Source organism: Vulpes vulpes, chromosome 6 (assembly GCF_048418805.1).
Source record: "Vulpes vulpes isolate BD-2025 chromosome 6, VulVul3, whole genome shotgun sequence".
Classification (NCBI taxonomy): Eukaryota; Metazoa; Chordata; class Mammalia; order Carnivora; family Canidae; genus Vulpes; species Vulpes vulpes.
The window spans coordinates 8,640,723-8,654,572 of NC_132785.1; the positions used below are offsets into that span (position 1 = coordinate 8,640,723).

Here is a 13,850-nt window from a genome sequence, read left to right on the forward strand (position 1 = left end):
AAGATGGCAAGGACAAGTGATTGAAAGAGAAATGGGGGGAAAGTGAAGGAAATTTAAGAGCAGGAATGGGAAAAATGCCAGGAAAAGAAGAATAAAAAAACGTGGCCACACATTTACCATAAGCCTCTGGCAGACAATCCTATAGACCGGCTAATACTTTTTTAAAGGGCACGGCCCATTTTCTGGCATCAGAATATATGTGTAATACATAACAATCTGTGGAATGAGAATTTACCATTAGCTCCTCACCTCTGGGAACCGTGGGTTGGCTTTATTCAGTGCATGGGAGCACGCATTTACGGCATGGGCCAGTTCTTGCTCCAAAAGACAATGGATTGTGGCTGCATCACAGATCCTGAAAGCAAAAACGAGGTAGGTGAACAAAAAAAAATTTGAGCATTGGTGATTTCTTTGAAGTTACAGAAATGGTAGATTAAGACAAGTCAAAAAAAAGAATTAGGGAATTTTTTTAAAAAGTGAGTTCAGCTCAACTATGAATAAAAAGGGTAGACTTAACAAAATTCAAACCCTACTGCAATAAGGAATATGAAACCAAAAATCTTTATGGGAAAAGTTAGGCTTAGACTCACAGACAAACACACTGAGGTATAATTTAGAAGAACAAAATATAGTAACATTTCGTTTTGAAGTATCCCTGGCAAGTGAGATAGGTCCCAAATGTAGGGAGCAAAAATTTAATCTTTTATTCATTGCAACTTCAACCAGGAACATGTAAAACAGATTAGGGGAAGAACATTGCCATATTTATCATCTATACACTAAGTGCTCTACATGCATTATCTAATTTAATATTCACAACTTAAAAAGTAGCTGTGATTAATTTTCTCCACTTTATAGATGAAGACCTGGAGGGTGTGCAGAGAGTCAGTGTGTATACAAAGCTAAAAAGTAACAGGGCCAGGACTTGAATCTATGTCTATTAGTTCCAAAGCCTGTTGTACCACAGTCCTCTGGAATCTAAACCTTCAAGAATATCCTGAACAGACAAGATCCTGGAGGGTATTAAGGCCAAAGAAAAAAGAGGAAAAGTTCAGCCAAGGGCTAGAAAGCCATATAAAGTTTGCAGATGAGCAAGAAAGCAAAACTACGCAAATCTTTTGCTTCTGGCAACTATGAGGAGAATGACCTTCACACTAGAAAGAGTAAAACAAGAGAAGACACTAGAAAGGGTACAATAAGAGAAGAGACTGGGTTTATAGAGTTGAGTCAAGAGTAAAGGAAAAGAGCTTAATTCTTAAAGATCAGACTATTGATATCCATGGCACAAAGGAATTTGCAAATGTCATCTCAATATTTCTGAGAAATCATGAAGAATGGGTTCTTTATCAGAAGCATAGAGGTGGGTAAATGTTACTCTAATTTTCGAAAAAAGGAAGAGATGAACCAATTTCAGATCAATATTTCCAACTGCCTACTCAAATTTCCTCCTAGATATTTCTTGAAAAAAATTTATTTTATTTATTTGACAGAGAGAGCACCCAAGAGAGCATGTGTGAGCGAGTGCGAGGTGATGGGGCAGAGGGAGAGAGAGAATCTTCAAGCAGACTCCCCGTTGCACATGGAGCTGGACATGGGGCACCATCTCACGACCCAAAGATCATGACCTGAGCCCAAATCAGGAGACAGACGCTTAACTGACTGAGCCATCCAAGCGCCCCTCCTTCTGGATATTTCTAATATAGTTTGAATTCTGGAAGACCCTGTCATTTTTCCCTCTCAAATCTATTTTTCCTCCTGAATCCTATGGTTCCATCAAAGGTTCCACAATCCATCCAGCCATTCGTCCTTTCTCCTAATTCAGGCCATATAGCAATTTTAGATCATAATCTATCTTAAGTCTCTCTACTTCTTTCCATCTCTAATACCTCAATCCATTGTTTCCTGTCAGGACCACTCTAAGAGTGTTCACCTTGCTCTTGCTTTGCTGTCTTGCAAACGATGCTACACATTGTTTCCAGAAACTTCCTGATAAGACCTGGCCTCTTTTCACTCCTCCATCCACATTTTCTATCTCTCACATATACCATGTCACCCTCCATTCCCTGAAATTTCCTAAAAGTACTGTTCCCTCACACTCCTCTGGGCCTCTGCCCAGGCTTGTTCCCATGTTTCGAATGTTCCTTCTCTTCCTCTTCCATCAAGACTTGGCAGAAGATCACTTCTTCTAGGCAACCCTCCCTTACTTTCTTGGCCTCCTGTGTGTATCCACAGTGCCCCACTGAGCCTGTGATAGCACTTTGGCCACACTTTTCCCTCCTGCTCTCCTGCCAGCAAATTAAGAAGAGAGGACCACAACACAGCCATTCTGGCATCCCCACTGCTTAATATGGTGGTTGGCATGCAGAAGAACAGACTCAAAACTATTTGTTGAATACTGAATGAGTAAGTTCTGAAAATAGATGAGTGGGCCTGATTTTTATCTTTTGCAAAATTTAAAAAAACATATGGGGAACCAAATTAGGTTGACCAAAAGCAAGTCTGGCCAACCTTCCTTCACTTTCCTTTTTCTGATAAGGTTATTTGGTTAGTTGACAGGAAGTTATTTCAGAAAGTATATTTGATTTCAAAGGAGATAATACAGAAAGTATATTTTGGTTTCAAGAAATTGTTTCAGTTCTATTTTTAATTTCCTGAAAGACCTCCATGCTATTAGCCATAATTTGTTAATTAGCTTAATTATGGTAATTGCTTTACAATGTATATATGTATCAAATTATCATGTGTACACCATTTATGTATAAATGATTTTTACTTGTCAATTATTCCTCAGTAAATCTGGAAAAGAAGCAAAAAAACCCTACTGTAAATTGGACTTCACAGAAGTGGTTTGTAATACCCTAAAACGAGGCTCTTTGTGGGTAAGAAACTGAGATATAGAATAACGAAGTTCTCTGTGCATTTAGCTAACTAAATACTCATTTTCTCTTACATTGCTTCTAAGCTACTCAATATCTTGCAGTTATCATACTTTATTCTAATTCTGAATGTTGGTCTCTAGCAGTAGGGAGTTCATATCTTTTCTCTTATATCTCTAGCAGCTAGTGCATTCTAGCTTTCCCACAAATATTTAAAGAGCTTTGTTTTCTTTCTTTTTTTCCACAACATTCTTATCAGTGATCAGATGAAGATGTGGTAAGAATATAATAGCTACCATTCACAGAACAGCAAATATGCCAGATATGATGTGCTAATAAGCTCTTTACTTGGTGGGTCTCAGCCTTCACATTGACCTGCAAAGTTAGCTCATATTATCCCCATTTGGTAGAGAAGAGGGGATAAGAAATTTTTCCATGGTTCCCTTCCCTTCCCCCAATAAAATTCACTCCTGGTCATAGTGATTTTTATCTCTTTTACACTCCTGGAATTTGTGCTTTCATCTCTTCCCTTTCGTCTACTAAAATTAATTCCTAGGTGGTCTCCCAATCTCTGGATACGTCTTTGGAAACTGATTCTCAGGCTTTTCCCCACTCCCCCACCCCCCACCCAAATTTCTATGGAAGCAGGGTTAATGTTTATGTTTCCTTCTACATTCCACATTCTACAATTCCTTCTACATTAAATGCTTATGCATTTAATCAATAATTGTAAAGTAATATATAAGTAAGTAGTAGAGTGTAAAGATTGTGTAAAACTGAGGAAATCAACAATAACAGAAAGAGCACCGTGTGGTAGGGTGAGTTAGGCCAGCTTTCCACTGTGTTTCAGGAAGTCCAAGGTCTGTTCTGCAGAGAACACAGGTAGCGGGGTGTGTGTGTGTGTGTGTGTGTGTGTGTGTGTGTGTGTGTGTTGGAGAGGGTTTACTTGAGGCATAAATGAGGCAGCAAATGAGAAAGGAGGGTAAATGCATTTCTTTTAGATACCCCCAAAGAGCTAAAATTATGTATCAAAACTAAAAAACAAAATTGGCCAAGCCAGAGTTCTCCTCACCTAGAGCATGCAGGACCACCATACCTAGTAATGAGCTCCTCTGCAGCCTGGGAGCATAGCTGCATCTGGGACACCTCTTCTGTGGCCAGGTCAACGGCATGCTGGATGTACAAATGGGTTCGAAGAACTGGCTTACCGGAATCACACTTCTGTTTATCTTCCCAAGATTTCAGAGTGCTTTCAAAAGCCTATTTAAGATCAATATGGAAAGGAATTGTTAGTTTGGAGCTCTGAGACCCACACAAGTGTGTATTTAGGTGTTACACGAATGACTTTGAAACTATTGCTTTTTTCCCAATCTAGAGTTTCATTAAAGGAATTGTAAATCACAAAATAGATGTTTTAAACTTTTTCAGTGTTATCATAACAGATAAGTAATGTAATCTGCGATGAGGAGTGTATCACTGAAGAGTTTCAAAAAGGACTTCCAATTGAGGCTTCAACCTGTACTTTATGTGCATAAAAGACACAGGCTGGATTTTGGCAGTCTTATTTGTTACAAGTATGACCTTAATTAAAACATATTCTAGAAAAGGTAAAACTATGAAGACGGGCTGAGGTAAGGGAGGGAGTGATGGATAGGTTGAGCACAAGGAACTTTTAGGGTAGTGAAACTATCCTGTACGATACTATGATGGTGGATAGAAGTGATCATATATTTCTCAAAAACCATAAAATGTACAACATGAAGAGTAAACTATGAACTTTAATAATCAATATTGGCTCATCAACTATAATAAATGTACCACACTGATACAAGATGTTAATAATAAGGGACTGTATGTCAGTGAGGTAAGGAGGTATGTGGGAATACAATTAGAATTCTCTACATTTTCTGCTCAATTTCTCTGTGAATCTAAAAAAATAATAAAAATATAGTCTGTTAACTTTTTTTTTGAGACAGAGAGAATGCACACATATGCACATATATGAGCCAGGGTTGGGGGAGAAGGAGAGGGAGAGAAAGAGAGAGAATCCTAGGAGGCTGAGCAGGGAGCAGTATGGGAAGCTTGATCTAACAACCCTGAGATCATGACTTAGACCAAAATCAAGAGTCAGTTGCTTAACCAAATAAGTCACCCAGGTGCCCCTAGTCATCTATTAACTTTTTTTTTTTAACATTGTATTTATTTGAGAGAGACCGAGCATGCATGCATGCACACAAGAGGGGAGAGGGTGGGTGCAGAGGGAGAGGGAGAAGCAGACTCCCCGCTGAGCTGGGAGCCCCTATGTGGGGCTCGATCTCAGGACCCTGGGACCATGACCTGAGCTGAAGGTAGATGCTTAAACAACTGAGCCACCCAGGCACCCCTCTATTCACTTTTTAAAAAAAATAAATACTTATTCATATTTAAAACCACAATGACCTAAATGTAAGGTTAAGAGACAATTTAGGGGAAGCCTGGGTGGCTCAGCTGTTGAGTGTCTGCCTTCAGCCCAGGGCATTATCCCGGGTCCAGGGATAGAGTCCCACATCAGGCTCCCTGTGAGGAGCCTGCTTCTCCCGCTGTCTACGTCTCTGCCTCTCTCTCTGTGTCTCTCAGGAATAAATAAATAAAATCTTTAAAAAGAGAGAGAGAGACAGAGACAATTTAAATATTTTTCCTTGGTTTCTATTCTTCCTAACAACTTTCTTCAAGTAGACTCCACATCCAGCATGGAGCCCAACTCCAGGTTTGAACTCATGACCCTGAGATCAAGACCTGAGCCGAGATCAAGAGTCAGACACTTAATCGACAGAGCCACCCAGGCACCCCTCACAATTTAATATTGTTAAAAGGCTTGATAAAAATCTAGAAGAATTTTTTTTTACATACCCTGTCCCTTGTTAGCATCTGAGCTCTGTTTTTGTGCACAATTTTGATAATTCCTGGAGGCTGAACCCATGCTTCACCATCCACCTGCACTGGGACGCCCTCATCACCAAATATAGTGATTTTTACTGTACGGCACTGAAATAAAACAAGTTATTTTAGAGAACAAATTGTCTTGAGAAACTGATACTCAATCTGCATTCAGCCTTCATTCCGTGGAATGGAATGTATGTTTTTCCACTTCTCATGACACAGTAACAGCTGACGTGACAAGAAAGTTAACATCTTATAGATGAACAGACAGCATAGGAGTCATTTGGAATAGCTTCCCCAGTGGCCCAAGTCATGAGGTCAGGTTTGATCAGAGAAAACCAACCTGAGCTATTCGATGATGCTGCAGTTTAATGACCCTTGAAACTGCCATTTGCATGCTATCAAATATTGCAACGACTTCCAGGATCTTGTCATCAAATGATGGTGCGGCAAATATCTGAAAGGAAAAACTACATTATTACAGTTCCCCTGATAGGTTAAGGTTTAGATGTAGTGATACATCAGCAACATAAAACTCAGCAGTATACATATTAAAAAAAAACTTATGAAAATAGTAAGGAGAAAAGTAAGTAAACATTATTAGGAAATGATAATCTAAGGACAAAAAAACCCCCACTGAAGATGATTTAATGTAAACAAACCTCATAAGAAAGGTTTAAAATCCACACGGATAAAATGTTCATGTCTCTCATAAAGCACTCTTTGAACCGGTGAACTATTATATTTCTAAATAATCCATCATGGAAAAAAAAATAAATACGTAATCCATCTTGATATAAAATATATTAAATATCTGTTCACACATAACTCAGGTGTCTTTACATTTTAAAAAATGGTGCATGTGATTTTAGGAAACCTAAAATACCCAGTTCCCTTGGTATGTTCTAAGGGGAATCTTCCAATGTGTTACAAGCAATATGTATGTATAATGTCCTTTGTATCTTAATACAACAACTTTTTTAGGGCATTTGAGAAGATGGCGACAGACATCTCAAAGAATAAAAATAACGCAGGCTTACTTTGTTTTGATGTTAAGTGCATGTTCACAAAGTTAATTTAATCAAACAATTGAAATTCTGGCTGTAATAATTTGTTCCTTTTATTCTCCCTTTGAGTATAGGATACACAATTATGCCTCTGAAAAAAATTTATTCAGCATAAAGTAGTATCCTAAGCAAAACTTCCGTTGAAAATATCAGGATATGAATTTGCAAACCTTGATGATTCCTTATCATTTTTGTTAGCAGGCTGCATGGTTTTAAATCCTGTCTCTGCTACTTCCTGTCTGAATTTAGTGTCAGTTTCTTCATTGGTAAAATTTAGATAAAAATTGTGGTTGTTAATAATGAATGTGAAGTTCTCAGAACACTATCTGATTACCTAGTGGGCGTCGTGAGCTTTATTTATCTTTATCTCACTGATTTCTTCCCTTTAAAATATTTAAGAGTAGTTACAGGCTGACAAAAAAATTAACAGCTAATGTAAATTTTATAGTTCAATAGGATTGGAATATAATCATATAATGAAAATCACAAGTACATTCCAATTTATTTTATACTTTAATCCCTGTCAGCTCATTTAAGAGCCGTGCAAAAATGGGTTAGTGAGAACTCTTATATTATAAACCTCAAATAAAAGGGGCTATCGTTCCATACATGTGATTCTTCAAAGACCGTGATGACCCCTCTTTATTGTGATGTATATCTTAATAATTGTTCTTTCTCTTTCATTTTATTATTTTTAAAACATTAATTAATTACATTTGTTAAGTGTGTTTTCTTCTTTTTACACTCTCCTGCCTAAACATAGCCCTAAACATCAAAGGCCAAATGAACCCTCTTAACATTTCTAAAAATAAAAATAATAGCCACATAAATTTAGAAAGTAAAAAGTAGAAAAGGTATTTTGGTAAGCGGAATAAGGTCCCTCCACCTTCTCATCCCCAGAATGTCCATGTTCTAACCTGGGGAAGTTGTGAATGTTACTTTACATGGCAAAACAGACTTTTATAGGAGGGACCTTGAGAAGGGAAGATTATCCTGGATGATGCAGTGGGATGATACATACTCTTCAATGTAATCACAAAAGTCATTGAAAGTGGAAGAGAAAGGCAGTAGGAGATCAGAAAGGGCAGACTCTCAGCCTGCCCCTGTGGGCTCTGGCGACCGAGGAAGGGGCCACAAGCCAAGGAATGTGGGCAGCCTCTGGAATCTGGAAGGCACAAGAAAATACTTACATCATCCTCTTTAGTTCCACCCCAAAAGTTAGTGCCTCCTGCATAGCTGGGAATGTTCAACACTGCTATTCCTTGCAGACTGGGGAGAGGAATATACTGACCATCACACTGTAAGGTAAAAGCTTAGAGGTTAGATAAAAAATGCAAACTTGGGCAGCCCCCGTGGCTCAGCAGTTTAGCGCCACCTTTGTTTGGCCCAGAGTGGGATCCTGGAGACCCAGGATCGAGTCCCACGTTGGCCTCCCTGGATGGAGCCTTCTTCTCTCTTCCTCTCTCTCTCTCTCTCTCTGTCTCTCATGAATGAATAAATAAAAAAAATTTTTTTTTTAAAAGAGCAAACCTGCTAGTTAGGAAGCCACTACAATATACCAAAGACAGAGGGTGCTGGAGGGAAGTGGTCATGCTTGCTCTCCTGTAAATATATTCCTACAGATTACCTTTATCTTATAAAATATAAATCACTATAGCAGACGTTGTTATAGAAAACTAACTTAAAATATGTTTTATCTCTTCTTCCTGCCAAAATCAGGCAGTACTTTTCTGGAGTCTTTTCCAGGTCACTTATACTATTCTCACTCGCTTTTTTTTTCTTTTAAGGTTTTATTTATCTATTCGTAAGAGACACACAGAGAGAGGCAGAGACATAGGCAGAGGGAGAAGCAGGCTCCCTATGGGGAGCCCGGTGTGGGACTCGATCCCAGGACCTCAGGATCTCATCCCGAGCCAAAGACAGATGCTCAACAACTGAGCCACCCAGGCGTCCCGCTATTCTCACTTGTATTATAGTCATCTTAGTGCTTATGTTAAGCATTTTTTTTGAAAACAGGTTCAGGGAGGGCCTCTGGGTCCTAGCCACCTTATCTACCGGTGGCTGGTCAGAGTCAAAGCTGAGTTTCTCAAGTAGTCAGAACCAAAACCAAAGAAAGAAAAACCATGCATGTCAGGAATATCAGGAAGATACTTCTTATACTCTGTGTCTTCTACTTAATCACTTAAATGGAAATTAAAATTAACTTTTAAATAGGGAAAAAATATCATACGGCTGGTGAGTAATTATACATGACATGTAAGTAAATTCTTACTGAATAGAAGGTTTAGTCCTTTGTTTTAAAAGAGAAGAGCTTGCAGATGTCATGCTTATGATAGATACTATATTTTCATTAATTCTTACAATAAAAGTAATTAATAAAACTTTATAAAACTTGCATTTACTGCCCAATCGAAATGATCTCCAATTTTTTGAACAAATGAAAATCCAATTTCAATCCACTTTTCAAACATTTTAAATAACTGAGAATATTTTATACTTGATTGCATTCCTACATGCATTTTTTACATTTTATTTTCTTTTTCATAGAAATACATTCAAGAGTATAGATAGAGTACCCCAGCATCTAGGGCCATTTCTGGTACACAGTTAGTGCTCAATGTCTATTTGTTAAAATGAGCAAACACTGAGTCCCTGGGTGGCTCAGTTGGTTGAGCATCTGCCTTCGACTTGGGTCATGATCCCAGGGTCCTAGGATCAATCGAGCCCCATGTTGAACTCCCTGTCAGTGGGAAGTCTGCTTCTCTCACTCCCCCTCCCACTCATGCTCTCTCTCAAATAAATAAAATCATTTTTAAATAAATAAATAAAATGAACAAACATTTTTAGTAGAATAATAAACTTTTTCTGAATCCAATAAATTGAATGGGTATCTTCGTGTGCTTTAGAACAAGCTGTTTAAGTCATATAACTAACTTAAAGGAGATGGGAAAAATGCCAGTAACATCCATCTTAATTTCATAGCAATGATAAATGAAACCAGCTGATCATGTGGCTGTGCTCTAGAGTGGAAGGTATAATGAGTTTATTTTTACTAGGCCATTTAGTTGATAATGAATGAGCCAGGCACTTCTGTAGCCCACATTCCAGTGTTAAGATAACACCTAAAATAATAACGTTCTGTTTAATTCTGTGAGCTATAGACTTAAGATTTGCACACTTTTCTGAACATAGGCCACACCTTAATTTAAAATATCTGGTTATAAAAAAAAATCTGGTTATATAAAGATACAAGATAGAAAGACATGTGTATTAGCATAAACTGTGAATACTGGACCAAGGGTGAAAGAAAATAAAATTCACAGAAGTTAGTAGACTTTTCAGAGCCATGTCCCCAACCTTCTTTTTCCGGTTAGTGGAAAAGATTAAATACCTTTTGCTGTCCTTAATTTCCCCTTTAAATTAGTAAAAGCTACTAAAAATGTAAATCTCTTTTAATTTTACTATTGTTAGAAATAATTGGAATAAATATACATCTAAATTAAGTTAGATGTATCTTTTTAAATTTTACTATTGTTGGAAATAATTGGAACAAATATACATCTAAATTAAGAGTCTGTTTACTATGAATGTTTTCAGGGATTTATGAAACCTCAGGCATTATAAAATTGGGTCAGAATTTGTAAACTTTAATGAGAGAATCTGAGAATTCATTCCTAATGCTCTCCTATAAATGTCCTCCCATAACTCTACCTTCTGATAGAGCACCATGATACCACAGAACCATCCAAATTTCTGGAGCTAATGATACTGCTAATGAAGTGTGTTGTTCATATCCAATGTCTATGCCATCATTTATATAAAGTTGATAATTTACCATATAAAGTTGATAATTACCATTGAGTGTTCAAACATTTAAAGAGGCATTGAGGCTCTACAAATTAGCTCTACATACAAAAAAATTATTTTTCTAAGTAAGATCATCTGAAATAAAAAAAAAAAGATCATCGGAAATATCTTGACTTCGAGATGAACTTACCTCAAGTTGAACCCTCTGTTCTAAGTTCTTATACGATCTCTGTAATAACTCCCGGGTTCCAAGGACTCCATACCACATCAAATTTTTAGTTCGGCTCCTGAAATAAATATTGTCAGACAATTCAATCAATAGCTATTATTGATTTACTCTTTAAAGGCAGAGCGAGCAAAAGAGCTAATAAATGAAATTAAAGTGAAATTACCTTCATGTAATAACATTATTACTATTACCAAAATTACCTGCATTTTTCAGGATGCTCTTCTCTCTTATTATTAAATTCTAATGAAATTTTTGCATCTAATCCAATCCCAAAGTAATTGTTCATGACACATTTTTCTGAATATCCATCTCTGTGATAATAAAGAAAAGTATATAAAAGTCAACTTCATATTCATAACAACAATTACTATTTGCACACAAAATGGCACTTAAAAGCATTTAAGCTTCTATGCCTTATAGATGAGATAAAATTTATTCCTGTTCATATGCCATGTGCACAAGCCCAGTACGTATATGTCATTTTTGGTACATATGATATAAAGCGATAGTCAGTAAGGCAAAGCGGAGACAGAGTCATGGTAATGCTTTTCTATTAATTGTAATAAAACCTCAGTCCTACTTCCTACATAAGCCCCTCACTACACACACAAATGGGAAGGCCTTACAGTCAGGTGCCAATGCTCTTTTTCTGATCACTAGAAAGTCTTCTTCACTTTTACTCTTATCAATGGATAAATATTTATTGCGCAGAAAATGACTAGGTCCAGTCCACTCCTCTGGGTGCTTTGGAAAGTACAAAGAAGTTAAAAATATGGTACTGTCTCTGAGGAGTGTCATCAGAGAGATGAGATACGAGATATAACAAAAGCAAAATTAAATATGTAAGTAAGAGTTCATATGGAACTGCCAAAAAAAAAACCCTGTAGTTTTAAGAAGGGAAGAAATCAATGTGGGCCAGAAGCTTCCTGAAATAAATAAACCTAGAAACTGGATGGGGAAAGATGAGAGATTTGGCAAGCCTGAGAAGAAAGGGGGAAAATGGAAGAGCAAAAGTATGGCTATGAAGGTGCCGATGAATACAGCATTCCAGGGGAGAGTGAACACAGCTATGCCTCATTTTGCCAGAGGGTTGTTATCACACACAATGGGCTGGACAGGGCCTAGCTCAGGAACAGATCCTGAAAACCACTGGGTTTCAAGTGCACCAATGTACTCATCATTACCAACTTTTGGAATTTTCTGATGACGCCTTTTGTATGGGGAACCGTATTTCTTGTAAGGCATTGACAATGTTACCATTAGTATAAAGTAGAAACTAGAAAAGCCAAAACAAGGTATTTAGAAAAGTATTTTCTTACACTGAATCTGGGTCTGGGTCAATAAATGGCGTTGCACCAAAAGGATCAATATTTGCTAGCAACATTTTGTTGATAATAGAACTCCCAGCAATCGAGGCAGCGAGTCCTGCTCTTAAACCTGGCCAGAAAAATAAATACACAGAGGATCACATGTTAAGAAAAAAGACGAGAAAAAGCCAGTGCATTGTTTTCAGCCCCAATCTCAGACACTTTTCCCCAAAGCATGGTTTTCAGTGTCTGCTCTTTCCATTAGTCAAAACTAAGAACTATGTCATTGGTAGTTACAAGGGTTTTGATGCTTCTTAGGATCTATATGTTGTTATAAAAAAAATGCAGCAGATAAAGACCCAAATAAGAGTCTATTTGTGACAGTTTCTCATTTACCATTCTGATGATTCTATAACTTAAACAAGTAAATATTACTTCCTTTTTTAAGCAAATAAGGTGGTAAGTCTGTAAGGAATTTATAATAAAGCCTGATTACCAAGAATGTCATGGAGTTACCACTTCTAAACTCTTGAAGCATAGATAATAACAATTAAAAATATTAACAGAAAAAAACAACAAAAAACAAACAAACAAAAAAACCCACAAAATATTAACAGAAGGGTGTCTGAGTAGCTCAGTTGGTTAAGCATCTGACTTTCATTCAGGTCATGATCTCAAGGTCCTGGGATCCAGCCCTACATTGGGCTCCCTGCTCAGCGGGGAGTCTGCTTGTCACTCTCCCTTTTTCTCTGGTCTCCCTCTCATGCTCTCTCTGTCTCTCTCTTAAATAATAAACAAAATCTTTGGAAAAAAATTTAATGGGTATACTAGGTGAAAACCCAGTGTCGGTATCAAGAATAACTATGAAAATATTAAACACAGGCATTTATGAATTTTAGAATATTGAACATAAAAAATGAAGCATTTATCTTACCTCTAAAAATGTAAAACTTCAAATTTATTTCAACAACTAGTTAGCTTTCTACTAAGTAGTTACAATATTCAAAGTTAATTAATTTTATGATCTACCCAACCGATTATTGAGGCTAGAAGCATTAAACTCTGGAAAGAAGACAAAGTAATAGGGGCCTAAGGGAACAAACAAAAAAGGAAAGAGTGAAGAAAAATGTATCATGGAATTGAGAAACACTAGGAAATTAGGAAAAAAGTCCTTCTTGAGCAAACATTCCTTTCCTCAACTGTGTGCTCTTCTTAGAAGATTATTATTTATTATTTTAGCTACAAAGTTTAGCTGGGTATCAAGTCATCAAGATGAATTTTATTCCTTCATTTAGTTTCATAGTGTTGAATAGGCTATGGCATACTTAGTTATGCCAGTTTCTTTTATGTCTGAATAAGTAAACAAAACAGCTCTTTTTAATGGCTAACAAAACCACCATTCTGGGGACACCTGGGTGGCTCAGCGGTTGAGCGTGTCTGCCTTTGGCTCAGGGCATGATCCCGGGGTCCTGGGATCGAGTCCTGTATCAGGGTCCCTGCAGGAAGCCTGCTTCTCCCTCTGCCTATGTCTCTGCCTCTCTGTGTGTCTCTCATGAATAAATAAATAAAATCTTAAAAAAACAAAAACAAAACACACAAAACAACCATTCTGGTGAGAATAAAAAGAACAGTTTGCAGAAGTGAA

General features: G+C 37.2%; 1 protein-coding gene across 5 annotated transcripts in view; it reads right to left on the minus strand.

The window, feature by feature from the left end:
* Positions 1-13,850, minus strand: part of DGKH (diacylglycerol kinase eta) — a 176,902-nt gene that overhangs the window by 12,659 nt on the left and 150,393 nt on the right. For all 5 annotated transcript variants that reach the window (XM_072760621.1, XM_072760620.1, XM_072760623.1 and 2 more), the window contains 8 exons: positions 12,218-12,335; positions 11,099-11,209; positions 10,860-10,956; positions 8,053-8,160; positions 6,139-6,252; positions 5,766-5,900; positions 3,973-4,136; positions 250-355 (listed from right to left, as the gene is read on the minus strand). In XM_072760621.1, coding sequence (XP_072616722.1) covers positions 250-355; positions 3,973-4,136; positions 5,766-5,900; positions 6,139-6,252; positions 8,053-8,160; positions 10,860-10,956; positions 11,099-11,209; positions 12,218-12,335 — 953 coding nt within the window. The remainder of the gene's footprint in view (positions 1-249; positions 356-3,972; positions 4,137-5,765; positions 5,901-6,138; positions 6,253-8,052; positions 8,161-10,859; positions 10,957-11,098; positions 11,210-12,217; positions 12,336-13,850) is intronic.